This window comes from Spermophilus citellus (genome assembly GCF_964194105.1).
Source record: "Spermophilus citellus genome assembly, chromosome: 10".
Taxonomy (NCBI): domain Eukaryota; kingdom Metazoa; phylum Chordata; class Mammalia; order Rodentia; family Sciuridae; genus Spermophilus; species Spermophilus citellus.
Window position 1 is genome coordinate 119,794,752 of NC_138197.1, and position 14,390 is coordinate 119,809,141.

Here is a 14,390-nt window from a genome sequence, read left to right on the forward strand (position 1 = left end):
ATAGACTCAGAGATTGAAATTTTTTTTTTTTTTAAAGAGAGGGAGAGAGAAAAGAGAATTTTAACTTTTATTTTTTTTTTTAATTATCAGACACAACATCTTTGTATGTGGTGCTGAGGATCAAACCTAGACCGCACACATGCCAGGCGAGCGCGCTACCGCCTGAGCCACATCCCCAGCCCCTAGACTGAAATATTTGTATTAATCTATTAGGGCTGACATATCTAGCAAGGTACCTCTAAGTACCTTAAAACAAACTATTCTCTCAGTTCTGGAGGCCAGAAATTTCAAATTCAGGTGTCATTTGCAGGGACATGTTCTGTATAATCCCTCTTCCTAGTGGTGGTGGCCTTCAATCCTGGTGGTCCTTGGCTTGCTGCACATCACTCTCTCTCTCTCTCTTGTTGTGCAGTGTCCTCCCCGTGTCTGTTGTTACATGGCATTTTCCTCTTAGGAAGGCAACAGTAGTATCAGATTAGGCTCTCACCTTAATTTGGTTGTATTAGTTTTAAACAAGGCCACATTGACAGGTACTAGGACTAAGACTGCAACAATTGTTCTGGGAACAATTCAACCCATAATAATGCTCATTTAAGTTTTCCAGTTATTTTTAAATTTTAATTTGGTTTCTCAATTGGGGGTTAAGAACCTTATGAAAGACCATCACAAATATTACAAATTTTGTTATACACAATTCCAAAATAATTTTAAGTATTTTGACTTAAGCCATTTTGTCCCATCATTACAGATGTCAAATACCTGTAAGAACTCAAATACAGGATACAGTGTAATAATTATATAATAGTAATAAAACTATAAAGCAATAATACTGTAATAAAATAGTATTAACATTAATAAAAATAAGACTGTGATTCCTAACCAATTTTAGTGCATCTGTGTCAATTTTGAACTACTGACAAATTCGAAAAATGGTACTTTCCAATATTTAGAAACTGTTAATTAACTTAGACTCCATAAGCATTCATTCCCAATATCGCTTTTATTATATTTCCCATTTTACCACTGCAGTGAAGCTTATTCAGAAAAGCAAACCAGAATTATAATGGCAGGACACGTTGCCATTATAATTAAGGCATAATTATATTCAAGGCTCAGTATCTTCTAAACCATGTTCAAGAAGCTGATGATGTATACTTTGGCAGTTTACAATAGAGTCTGGTCAAATATAAAAATGTCACCATATCAGTCAATATTTACTGAGTACCTCTTTCTGAAGTTGGCATTGGTAGGTACTTAAGGACAAGTAGTTTGACTCAATAAATTAAAAAAAATACATATTTAAGACATTATTCTCAGAGTTCTTAGCACAGTTGTATTTTAAAATTTCTATTGCTGAGAAATTTGAGGTTCATGCTTAATGCGCTCTCTCTCTTTCAGTCCCAAAAGCTCGGTTTTGAGTTCTCCAGGCTTTGGTGGAATATCAGGTATGGTCTACAAAACAAAACAGAAAACATATATGCCAATGCTTTCTTAGACTGTCAATTCAACATGACTTGAAAGATTTTTAAACTAATGAGTAAAATCAAAAGTTCCCTGCTTGCTACTCAATAATAAAACTTTAAGAGAACCTCTGATTGATCTAAATTTCTTTCTAGCCCTATATTTATGATTCTATCACCCTGGCAATATCTTAAGTACTAAAGGAGTCACAGAGAAACAGTTTGTATCAATTTCAATTGATAAACTCAGTCTGAGTAAAACTTTCCATATTTGGAAATTCATTCCTACAGTATTTACTGATTCTCCACGTATACCTGGCCCAGGAAACAGCCATTAGGGATTAATTCATTTACTCAAAAATATTAAGTGTCATTTTGTGCAATGCATAAAACAAGAACAAAAAATACATAGAATCCCTGTCTTGGAGAAAGGTCAAGAAAAGTATGAGAAGGTGACTATTTGTTTTGGTAATAACTATATTGAGATGTAATTTATATACCACACATTCTCCCATTTAAAGTGCATAATTCAGGGCTTGGGTGTAGCTCAGTGGTAGAGCACTTACCGATCATATATGAAGCCCCGTGTTCAATCCCTAGCAACACACACAGAGTGTATAATTCAAAATAGTTTTTAGTACAGTATATTTACAGAGTTGTGAGTCCATCACAATAAATTGGAGAACATTTTCATCATCTTTAAACTCCTTAGCACCGACCCCAATTTACAATCCCACCAGTAGCGCACGTAGGTTCCAATGTCTCCACATCCTTGATGACACCTGTTACTGTTCATTATAGTTATAGTGGTTATGAAGTGGTCTCTCATTGTAGTTTTGATTTGCATTTCTGTGATAGCTAATGATGTTGAACATCTTTTCATTTGCTTATTGGCTAAGAAGGTGACTTCTTTTTTTTGTGTGTGTGTGGTGCTGGGGACTGAACTCAGGGCCTTGTGCATGCATGCAAGGCAAGCACTCTACCAACTGAGCTATATCCCCAGCCCCAAGAAGGTGACTGTTGAACAAAGACATGGAGGAAGAAGAGGAAAGCAGTCCTGCAGTTATCTGTTTCAGGAGGATGAAACCACAAATGCAGACGGCTTAAGGCAGGAGTGTGCTTTCATTTTGGACAAAAAGCAAGGATGTCAGAAGAGCTACAAAGTGTTCAACACAGGAGGAGACAGGGCAGGGGGGAAAAGGGGAAACCCCAGTAGTTTTCACTCAGATGGGAAAGTTTTTAAGAGTGACATGACCCCCCTCACACATCTGAAAGAGCACTAATCTCTACGGTATATACGAACTCAAAAAGCTAAATACCAAAAAAACAAATAACCCAATCAACAAATGGGCCAAGGACATGAACAGACACTTCTCAGAAAAGGATATTCAACAAATATATGAAAAAATGTTCATCATCTCTAGCAATTAGAGAAATGCAAATCAAAACTACTCTAAGATACCATCTGACTCCAGTCAGAATGGCAGCTATTATGAAGACAACAATAAGTGTTGGCGAGGATGTGGGGAAAAGGCACACTCATACATTGCTGGGGGGACTGCAAATTGGTGCAGCCAATATGGAAAGCAGTATGGAGATTCCTTGGAAAACTGGGAATGAAACCACCATTTGACCCAGCTATCCCTCTCCTCAGTCTATACCCAAAGGACTTAAAAACAGCATATTACAGGGACACAGCCACATCAATGTTTATAGCAGCACAATTCACAATAGCTAAACTGTGGAACCAACCTAGATGCCCTTCAGTAGATGAATGGATTAAAAATGTGGCATATATACAAAATGGAATATTACTCAGCATTAAAAGAGAATACAATCATGGCATTTGCAGGTAAATGGATGGCGTTGGAGAAGATAATGCTAAATGAAGTTAGCCAATCCCAAAAACACAAATGGCGAATGTTTTCTCTGATATAAGGTGATTGACTCATAGTGTGGTACAGAGGGAGCATGGGAGGAATAGACAAATTATAGATAGGGCAGAGGGGTGGGAGGGAAAGGGAGGGAGCAGGGGGTTAGCAATGATCGTGGAATGTGATGGACATCATTATCCAAAGTACATGTATGGGGGAGGGGGGATAGTAGAGGATAGGAAAGGCAGAATACAATAGACACTAGTATGGCAGTATGTAAAAACGTGGATGTATAACCGATGTGATTCTGCAATCTGTATATGGGGTAAAATGGGAGTTCATAACCCACTTGAATCAAATGTATGAAATATGATATGTCAAGAGCTTTGTAATGTTTTGAACAACTAATAAATAATAAAAAAAGTACACGTATGAAGACATAAATTGGGAGTCAACCTACTTTATATAGAGATGAAAAATTGTTCTATATGTGTAATAAGAATTATGATGCATTCCGCTGTCATGTATTTAAAAAAATAAAAGCAATTAAAATTTAAAAATTTTTAAAAAGTTAACCTTTAAAAAAAAAAGAGGGACATGACCTAACTCAAGTGTAAAAAAAGATGACAATGGTAGCTTTGTTGAGACTGTAGGAAAAGGAAAGCAAGAATGGAAGGCAGAAGATGGTGAGAAAGCTACCACAATAACTGAGGAAAGAGACGGCTTGAACAGGGTAGTAGTATTGGAGGTGGTGAGAAGTGGTCAGTGGTGGATGTATTTTTCAGATTAATCCAATGAGATGTGTTGAAGAGTGCAGTGAGAGATGGGAATCAAGTTTCCATCTGAACAGGTTTCAACCTCAACAACTAGTAGAGTCACTTCTTTGCTATTGTGACGAGCCGTGCTGGCCAACCAGAACAAAGCATGCTTAAAAGTTCTCCCTTAAGACAACCCTGGGAAGAAGCCCTAGGCAGCAAGCCATCAGGATCTTCTCTGTTTTGAACTCTAACTAAAATTTTTTAACTCTAACTAAACTGTCAGACTGAACAATTCCAAAATTATAGGGAAAGAACATGAATACCTTAAATGTTAGAAAAGCATAAAGCATCCTAAACACAGCCAGCCAGCCTGGCTTCAGTTTCTACAGCGGTACCCTACTGCCAATACTACTAGCCAGACAGACTGGGGTGCCCCTTCAGTATGCTCCTTCTAAAGACTGTCCCTGTACTTTGGGAAGAGCAGCTCAAAGCCTCCTCTCAAAGTACAGGTAGCTGCTGGCAACAGCCCCTGCACATTTCCAATTATGATGAGATGGGTAATCAAAAGTTAATTTCCCAGTGTCAAATTCTAAGCATTCCTTCCTTTATAAGAGTTGCTGATGGATATTTCTGCCTAAGCTAAAGACTAAACTGCATTTCTGTGGAAAGTTCTTACCACTTTCTGTCTCCACTAAGTGTCCTTGATGTTGCAGTTAGAACTCTTAGAAGCAGTCTGAAGAGATAAGAAAGAGCTACTGCAGCACTGTTTGTCTGAAAAGTATACACCACCTAAATGTCAACCAGGGACTGAGCAAGTCATGTAGGAATATCTATATTATAAAACACTAATACATGATAGTTGGCTGAGTGTGGAGCTCAGTGGTAGAGCACTTGCTCACATGTGTGAAGCCCCAGAGTTGATCCCAGCACCCCAAAACAAACTATACAAAGGATAAAAATAAAGATTATTACATAACTATTCACATAGATGTTAACCGAAACAAGCAAGCTGAGAAATACATACATTAACTCCTATTTATGTGGAGAAAAACACTCCATAAACTGTGTGTGTGTGTGTGTGTGCACGTGTGTATACACCAATCAAAAAAGGAGAAATGGGGAGCAGACAGAAGAAAGGGCATTATAAACTGGGGATCTTCACACTTGACTCACTTCCACTGGAAGGTTTTACAAGGGGGTTATATTATTTTATAAACAGGAACAAAAAAGAAACACCAAACAGAAATCTTAGGCCTCAGGTCTTTAAATCAATGCCTCATTAAGCCATGACCTTGGGAAATCACCTCACTTTTCCAAACCTAAGTTTCCTCATTTGAAAACTGGGATCAACACCTCAGAAATTATACTGACAACTAACTGAAATGAATTCACTGCACTACACAGGGTTGGTTCTGTGTTACCTGTATGGGCAGAGTCTAAGCTCAGTACACTGCTGCAAACCACTGCAATGTGCCTATGGTATAACACTTGGACACTCTTTAATTATTTGCACTATTCTTTCTCATCCCCATCTTCCCAAGATCTTAATGCCTGAAAATCACCTTTAGTTCCCTGTTCCTAAATCAATGAATGCTTATTACCATTAAGTTACACTTCTCCCTCTTTTGTATGCCTATATTCACTTATTCTTCGTTCTACAAAATTCTGCTGGTCATCAGCTACATTACAAGCTCTCATAAGAGAACCAGATGGACAGTTCCTTTGGAGAATTTACATTCTAGTAGAACAAGCAACGACAAGAAAACGGACAAAGGAATAAACAACTGCAAATTGCAACAAGTGCTCTATGGAAACAAAGGACTGAGTGGAATAGCACAGGAGGAAAGAATCCTGTCAGAGCTGGCCAAAGAACTCATTGCTGGAGGGGATATTTAAGCAAAGATCTTCAGATTTTATTGTAGATGTTGTTATCGGGATTGAACTCAGGAGCCTTTAATCACTGAGCCCCATCCCCAGCCCACCTTTATAATTTAGAGACAGGGTCTCGCTGAGTTGCTTAGGGCCTCGCGATCCTCCTGCCTCAGCCTTCCAAGGGGCTGGTATAAGATCTAAGTTTGAAGGAAAAAGAAATCACGCCAAGATTTGGAAGAAAAGCATCAGAGAGGAAAAGAAGGCTCTGTGGTAGGGATAGGGTGGGTGCATTGGAGAAGGAGCATGGAAGTCAGTGTGGCTGCAACAGAGGGAACAGGGAGGAATGGCCTGTAGTGGTAGGGACCACACTGTGGACCACAACGTGACCTCACGGGCCGTGCATAGCTCTAGGGTCAGCCGGAAGCCATCATAGGGTTTTAGGCTTGGGGCAGATGGGATCCTAGTTTCGCTTGAGGTCCTTTTTGCTGCTGTGAGGAGCATGGAGTGGTCCAGCAAGGGGGAAAGAGGGCCCCTCCGCCACTCACCAGGTCAGGCCGGTAGTACCTGTGCACCACTTCGGCCCCCGCGAACATGGCCAGGAGGCTAGCCGCGAACATTTTCAGGTAAGTGGTCATGGGCACGCCCGCGGGCATGGTCCGAGGGCTGCACGGGGAGGGGAGAGGCAGCGTTAGAAGACCGTCGGCTCAGGACTACACCGTGAGGGCTGCGGCGCCCGGGTTAGCGCGGAAACCAGCGGGACAGGAACTGTGCACGGAAGGGGCGGGGCCAAAACTCCCGGACTCTCTCCGTCCAGCGCCTCGGTCACAATACGAGGTCGCCCAGCGGACTAACACTCGTTCCAGGCCCAAACTCAGCCTTCAACCTTATCAACGAGAGGTGCTGGGCCAGCAGAACGCAAAGGCGGCGCTTGCACAGCAAGCGGAAGGCTAATACCAGGTAGCTTTCGCGCCCCGTCAGCCTCTAGAGGGGGAAATGCAGACCTCACACCCCACTCCCCTGAGGACACGCCCCGGCAGAGACTTTACCGCGAATTGCTTAGGCGCGGAGCAGCCAAGCCGAGTGAGGGCGGAAGTGTGTCCTGGAGCCGGAACTGACCTCAGGCTGTCAGGACCTAAAGTGTAGTGGGTGCCCTGCCGGAGGAGAAAGCGAGGGCACTGCGGGCGCCTGCGCACTTGCATAGTTCCGGCGGAAGTTGGGGGAGAACTAATGTCCTGTATCTTAACTTTCACCCCTTTCCTAGCCGGGTCTCCTAGTGCCGCATCATGGATGTAGAAGTTGGATTTCCCCGGCTTAGGTGATGTCTCGGGTCCTTTCGCATAAGGGGAATTGCGCCCTTTTACTACTTTTAAGGAGGGTTGGAGTTTCACGCACTGAGCGATCGCGTGCTCTTACGTAAGGTCCCTGCGGAGTTAAAAGCGCTCACGGTCCTTGTTTCTGGTCCTTTAATACCTGAGATAGAGCCACGCCCAGACAACTGTTGGGAAATGAGAAACCTGAAGTCCATGTTACCCAATCCATGCATTTTAAAATTGTTGTGTGGACTGATTTTTGTCAACCAAAAAGCGCAAGAATAAATGCTGCAGGATTAAGGTGTGTATAACATGAATTGTGACCCATGCACGCATTTATTTATTTATTTATTTGGTACTGGAGATTGAACTCTGGCACTCGGCAACTAAGCCACATCCCCAGCCCATTTTGTATTTTATTTAGAGACAGGGTCTCACTGAGTTGCTTAGCCCCTCGCTTTTGCTGAGGCTCCTGCCTCAGCCTCCAGAGCCACTGAGATTACAGGTGTGCACCACCAGCGCACGGCTGATACACTCATTTATTTTTAAACAATATTATGGAGGTGTATTTTCGGTATCAGTTATTTTAAATGATACTGTTGTTGCGGTTTGCCACGTATACATAAATGAAGCCATTCCAACAATCCACATAAACATCCATCACCCTCAAAAGCTTGTTCCCATCCGCTCTGGAGGTTGAAGCAGGATCGCCAGTTCAAAGCCATCTTCAGCAACCTAGCGAGGCCCTAAGCAATTAAGACCCTGTGTCTAAATATATATATATATATTTAGACATTTATTTATATATATATATATACACACACACACACACATATACATAGGCTGACGATGTGGCTTAATGGTTCAATGACCGGTACCAAAAAAAAAAAAAAAAAGTTTCTTGACTCTTACTTATCCCTCCCTATGATACCGCAAGTTATTGGTGAGGAGTTCTGTTTCCTCACATGCTGAAGTTTGTTCATTAGAGAAGCCCAGAGGCAAGCATATAAAGCAGGGTTTATTTTAAAAGGGGTAACAGACTTCTGAGAGGGAGAAGGGGGCTAGTATCCTGGTATCCCAAGAAGCAAGGTGTTCTGCCCTTTTTATGTCCTAAACATCCTTTGTTCTCTGGCCCTTTCCCCTTATCCCTGTCCTTCCTGCCTATGTGACTAGGCCCAGGAAATGCTGCACAGTGGGGTGGCCAAAAGGTGGAAAACAGGTGGGCTGAAAGGGGAAGTGCAAAACAGAGCAGCCGGACACATTAATTAACAAGCTATGACTCCCTATAGAGAGGGGCAATGCCAGAGACAGGTTACCCTGGCCACAGGCTGGAGCAGGGGCAGGTTTTTGATAAGGGTGGAGGTAGAGCTCTGAAATAATTAACATTTTAATCCTTCAGAGGACTTGCTGGACTCACTCAAAATTGGCCTCCAAGATCCAACCTGACTCTATTTGCCTATCAGTACTGACTGCCTGTCTAATCCTGGCTTCACCTGTGCCACACTGCTTCATTCTCTGATCAGCTTTCTGTCACCAGATTGGTTTGCACCTTCTAGAATAGTATATAAATGGAGTCAAACAGCATACACTATTTTTTTATCTACCTTATTTCAGTCAGCAGGGTTGAGACTCTTCCACTTTGTTGTATGTGTCAGTAGTTCCTTCCTTTTTATTGCTGAGTATATTTATACAATTGGTGTAAATATACTCAGCAATATTGGACCTTTTGGTTTCCAGTTATTCGGTTAATAGAAATGAGCCAGGGCAAATGACAGGTAGCTGATTATCAAAAAAAGGACATGGATAGATAGCCTTCCTCATTCATCTGTTGCTAACACCTCCAGCAGAGGGGGAAGGATCCACTTTCCAAAACAAGTGATTACCCTCTGGGCAGCTGTTTTCCTGCTTTTGGTCATAGCAGGCAAGGTAAGAGAAGAGGGCTTGAAAAACAGAAACCTAAAATCTATAAAGGGGTAAGACACTCTCCCACCCGTAGGCATCAGCTCTGAGTCCCTAGTTCTCTCCCTTGGGGTCTACTCTCTCTCTCCCTCCCTGCCTTCCCCCACCCTTCTTTGTTCTGTATTTTAAATAAGATTTGCTTTCTATGTTTGCCTCAGTGTTTCTCAGGTGTTTAATCCTCAACACTAGGGGAACAAGGACCTGAGCCTGATTTTCAAGACTGGTCTCAGAAATAAAGCTGCTATGAACAGTAAAGTATATGAGGAAGACTTGTAAACTTTTGCTTCCATATGATATTTGTGCATCTTGGATCTAATATGAATGGTGTATTTTCTTTTTTTTTTTTTAAAGAGAGAGAGAGAGAGGGGAGAGAGAATTTTAATATTTATTTTTTAGTTTTCAGCAGACACAACATCTTTGTTTGTATGTGGTGCTGAGAATCGAACCAGGGCCGCACGCATGCCAGGCAAGCGAGCTACCGCTTGAGCCACATCCCCAGCCCTGAATGGTGTATTTTCTAATTGTTGTTAATTAGAATACAATTGATTTTTCTTATGTTAATGCTTTATCTTGCAGTCTTGCTTATTGTACTTATTAATTATTTACTTTTTTTGTAGAATCCTAGAATCCGTAGTATTTTCTACATAAACCATTATGAGAACTATGAATACAGTATTTTAAAAATATTTTTTAGTTCTCAATGGACCTTTATTTATTTATGTGCAGAGCTGAGAATTGAATCCAGTACCTCACACATGCTAGGCAAGCACTCCACCACTGAACCACAACCCCAACCCTGAATATAGTATTTTTTATAGGTGTAATTTATCAATCTTGAGGAAGTTCCCCGCAAGTTTCCTCTTTTTCTAGCCTGATGAAATTTGTTTTTATTAGAAATGAATGTTTATCAAATGCTGAATCTGCATCTATGCAGATTATTACCCTTTTTATAGTTTATTAATGATGAATTATACAGATTGATTTTCAAATGTTAAACCAATCTTGTATTATTCATATAAATTCTACTTGGTTATGATCTTTTTTATACATTGATTCCGTTTTCTAAATTTTGTTAAGAATTTTACATTTATTTTCATGACAGACATTGGTCTTAGATTTTTCTTTTTCTCTTTTCTTTTTGGTACTAAGGATTGAAACCAGAAGTGCTTAACCATTGAACGACAGCGTCAGACGTTTTTTGTTTTGTTTTTTTTTTTTTTGTGATGCTGGGGATTGAACCCAGGGCCTAGTGCATGCAAGGCAAGAACTCTACCAACTGAGCTACATCCCCCTAGACCTTTTTTATATTTCTAGAGACAGGCTCTTGAGGCGTTGCATAGGGCCTTGCTAAGTCGCTGAAGCTGGCTTTGAACTCAAGGTTCTCCTTCCTCAGCCTCCCAAACTGCTGCTGGTGGGATTACAAGTGTGCACCACCACACCAGGCCTGTAGTTTTATTGTTGTTGTTTTTTGTAGTATTTTTGTCTACTTTTGGTAACAGAGTAATGTTGGCCTCCTCAAGGAATTGGAAACTATTCCTTCGTCTTCAGTATTCTGCAAGAACTTGACAGGATTGGTTTATTTCCCTTCCCTGAATGTCTGATGTACTTCACTAGTGAGTCCAGATGAGCCTGGAGTTTTCTTTGGGGGAAGATTTTTCTGTGTGTGTGTGTTGTTTTTTTTTTTTTTTTTTTTTTAAGAGAGAGAGAATTTTAATATTTATTTTTGAGTTCTCGGCGGACACAACATCCTCGTTTTGCTTGTTGTACTGAGGATCGAACCCGGGCCGCACGCATGCCAGGCAATCGCTCTACCGCTTGAGCCACATCCCCAGCCCTTGGTTTGGTTTTTGGAGCACCAAGGATTGAACCCATGAGAACTTAACCCATAGGTGCTTAATCACTGAGCCACATCCCCAGCCCTTTGCGTTTTTTATTTTAAGACAGTCTTGCTAAGTTGCTCAGGGACTCACTAAGTTGCTGAGGCTGACTTTGAACTTGAGATCCTCTTGCCTCAGCCTCCTAGGCTGCTGGGATTACAGGCATGTGCCACTGTGCCCAGCTCTCCCTTATGCTTAATTCATGTACAGTCTGTAATTTTATCACTTCATCTTTATATCATCATCTTTTTTTGTTGTTGTTAAGCCTGGGTAGAGGTTTATCAATTTTATTGATTTTTCTCAAAGTTCAAGCTTTGGTGGCACTGATTTTTTCCTCTATTGTTCTATTTCACTGGTTTACACTCAATATTTATTATTTCCTTTATTTTGCTTATTTTGGGTTTAATTTTATCTTTGTTCTTTCATTTCTTAAGGAAAAAGCTGAAGTTGTTGATGATTTAAGGACTTTCTTTTATTCTAATACTAGCATTTATTGTTCTAAAGTCATGCTCACTATTTACAGACCAGATCTTTTGCTTTGAAAATTCTTTGGCTAGGTGGCCTTCTGCTTCCTCAAACTCTCTGCTAAAGCTCACAGGAAACCCCTAAAGGGTACACTCTGGAGCCAGAAAGCCCTGGCAATAATCTTGACTCACACTTAGTAGCTGTAGTATGTATGTATGTATGTATCCATCCATATATATATATATGTACACCTTTATTTATTCATATGTGGTGCTGAGGATAGAACCCTTTTTGTAAAGTACAGATTATAACAGTAGCTAACTGTGATGGTTAATTTTATGTGTCAGTTTTGTTGGACCATGGCACCCTATGTATGGTCAAACATGGGGTATTTCTGTGAGGTTTCTTTTAGATGAGTTTAACATTTAAAAGAGTACACTTTGAATAAAGCAAATTGCCCTCCCTCCATAATATGGGTTGGCTTTATCCAATCAGTTGAAAGCATGAACAGAACAAAACACTGAACTCCCTGGAGCAGGAGGGAAATCTTCAGTAGGAAACCTATGGATTGGAACTGCATAATGGATAGAATATTCACATTATCTTCCTCCCCAAAAAATCAAATGTTAGTATTAGGTGAGGTCTTTGGGAGGTGAATAGATCAAGAAGGCAGAGCCCTTGTAAAAATGAAATAAAATTAAATTAAACTAAAAATTTAAAAGCCCAGAGAGCTGCTTCTTCTATTCATCAATGTAAGGACAAAGCGAAAATTTACCATCTCTGAACCAGAAAGTGGGCCCTTCCCATAACCTGAATCTATCTACCGGAGTCTGGATCTTGGATTTCTCAACCTCTGGAATGATAAGAAATAAATTTCTTTTTTTTTTTTTTTTTAGTTGTAATGGACACAGTATCTTTATTTTTATGTGGTGCTGAGGATGGAACCCACATGTGAGAGGCAGGCACTCTGCCACTGAGCTACAGCCCCAGCCCAAGAAATAAATTTCTGTTGTTTATAAGCCACTCGGTTTATGGTGTTTTGTTATGGTAGCCCAAATGGACTACGATATAATAACATTTGGCTCATAGGGTTCTCCTGAGGTTTAAGGCAATTAATACAAGCAAAACACTTAGAGCAGTCCATGTACTGTACATATTAAACAGACAGTAAACATTAGCTGTTGAAGTCATCACCATTATTATTCTGAAAACTGCTGTTTTTTTTTAATTTAAATATTTTGTTTTTGTTTTTGTTGGGCACAATACCTTTATTTTATTTTTATGTGGTGCTGAGGATTGAACTCAGTGCCCTGCACATGCTAGGCATGCGTTCTACCACTGAGCCACAACCTCTGCCCCATAACTGCTGGTTTTTTGTTTTTGTTTTTGTTTTTTTAGAGAGAGTGAGAGAGGAGAGAGAGAGAATTTTTAATATTTATTTTTTAGTTCTCAGTGGACACAACATCTTTGTTGGTATGTGGTGCTGAGGATCGAACCTGGGCCGCACGCATGCCAGGCGAGCACGCTACCGCTTGAGCCACATCCCCAGCCCAATAACTGCTGTTTTTAATACCCATTCTCCTTGTTGCTGTGACTGGTCTCCAAGGCCCCTGTATTCAGTAGGGACACAGGAACCCACCTGTGGATGAAAACCTGCAGTTTGAAAATCCCATCCAGTAGCAAATTTTGTCAATAAGATGTAACTGACAGGTGTAACATTAGCCAAGGAGAAAAAAAGCCCAGTAGATTTCTGAAAGGGAGAGCAGGCATTCCAAGAGAGAAAGGCAGACAAAGCAAGGTGAGCTGGCCTGCAGTTTGTTGCAAGTTTCTGAAGTCCAGGCTTATTGGGTAGAGAGGACAGTACCATCTCTCAGGCTTCCTGAAGCCTTGATGGACTAGGCTCACAAGCAGAGGAAGCTTGTCCTCCATGCTCTGATTCAGGTGGGTAAGAGAGAGGCACTGATGGGACAGAAGCCACTAGGCTGCTTCACTCTTTTCAGGATCAATGTCTTGCTTCCCAGAAATTCCTCCCATAAACATTATTTTGCATACAGGACTGAGCAAAGGCCCCTGGTCTTAAATGGACCTGGCAGAGGGCTGGGATTGTAGCTTAGTGGTAGAGCACTTGCCTCGCATGTGTGAGGCACTGGGTTCAATCCTCAGCACCACATAAAAATAAATAAAATAAAGGTATTGTGTCCATATACAACTAAAAAAGATATTTTTAAAATCCAAAGTCTTTTTTTAATATTTTTTAGTTACCAATGGATTTTTCACTTTGTTTATTCATATGTGGTGCTGAGGATCCAACCGGGGCCTCACACATCGGAGGCAAGGGTTCTACCACTGAGCCACAACCCCAGTCTCTACTACAACAACAACAAAAATGGACCTGGCACGACCCAGCTTTTCTTGGCTCCTAGAAGCTACTGCCAAGCCCAATGTGAAGGATATGGAAAATAAGTCCAAGGACATTCTCCCTAAGCTTTTGTCATTTAAAATCCCAGGCCCTGGAGGGGCTGGGGTTGTGACTCAGCAGTAGACCACTACACAGCCACAGCGCTCTGGGTTTGAGGCTCAGCACCACATAAAAATAAATAAAATAAAGGTATTGTGTCAAACTACAACTAAAAAAAAAAAAAAAAAAAAAAAAAAAAAAAAAAAAACAGTAATCCCAGGTCTCAGCCAGAGAAGGAACCCAAAAAGAACTAGCATCTGACTGGCACCAAACCCCAATTGAAATTCCCTATTCACATTCCTGTCCCACCCTAATGTATCAGTGGGACTCCAACACAACCCCAGGAACTACCCTTCT

The 14,390-nt window shown here is 41.0% G+C and overlaps 1 protein-coding gene across 1 annotated transcript; it reads right to left on the bottom strand.

The window, feature by feature from the left end:
- Nucleotides 1-596: 596 nt before the first annotated feature.
- On the bottom strand, nucleotides 597-7,155 carry UQCC6 (ubiquinol-cytochrome c reductase complex assembly factor 6). Its single transcript, XM_081309509.1, has 3 exons — nucleotides 7,011-7,155; nucleotides 6,510-6,627; nucleotides 597-1,452 (listed from the first exon to the last, which is right to left on the bottom strand). Exons 2-3 carry the CDS (start codon nucleotides 6,615-6,617, stop codon nucleotides 1,348-1,350), a joined length of 213 nt encoding a protein of 70 aa, XP_081165635.1. The 5' UTR covers nucleotides 6,618-6,627; nucleotides 7,011-7,155; the 3' UTR covers nucleotides 597-1,347.
- Between the last annotated feature and the right edge of the window lie 7,235 nt (nucleotides 7,156-14,390).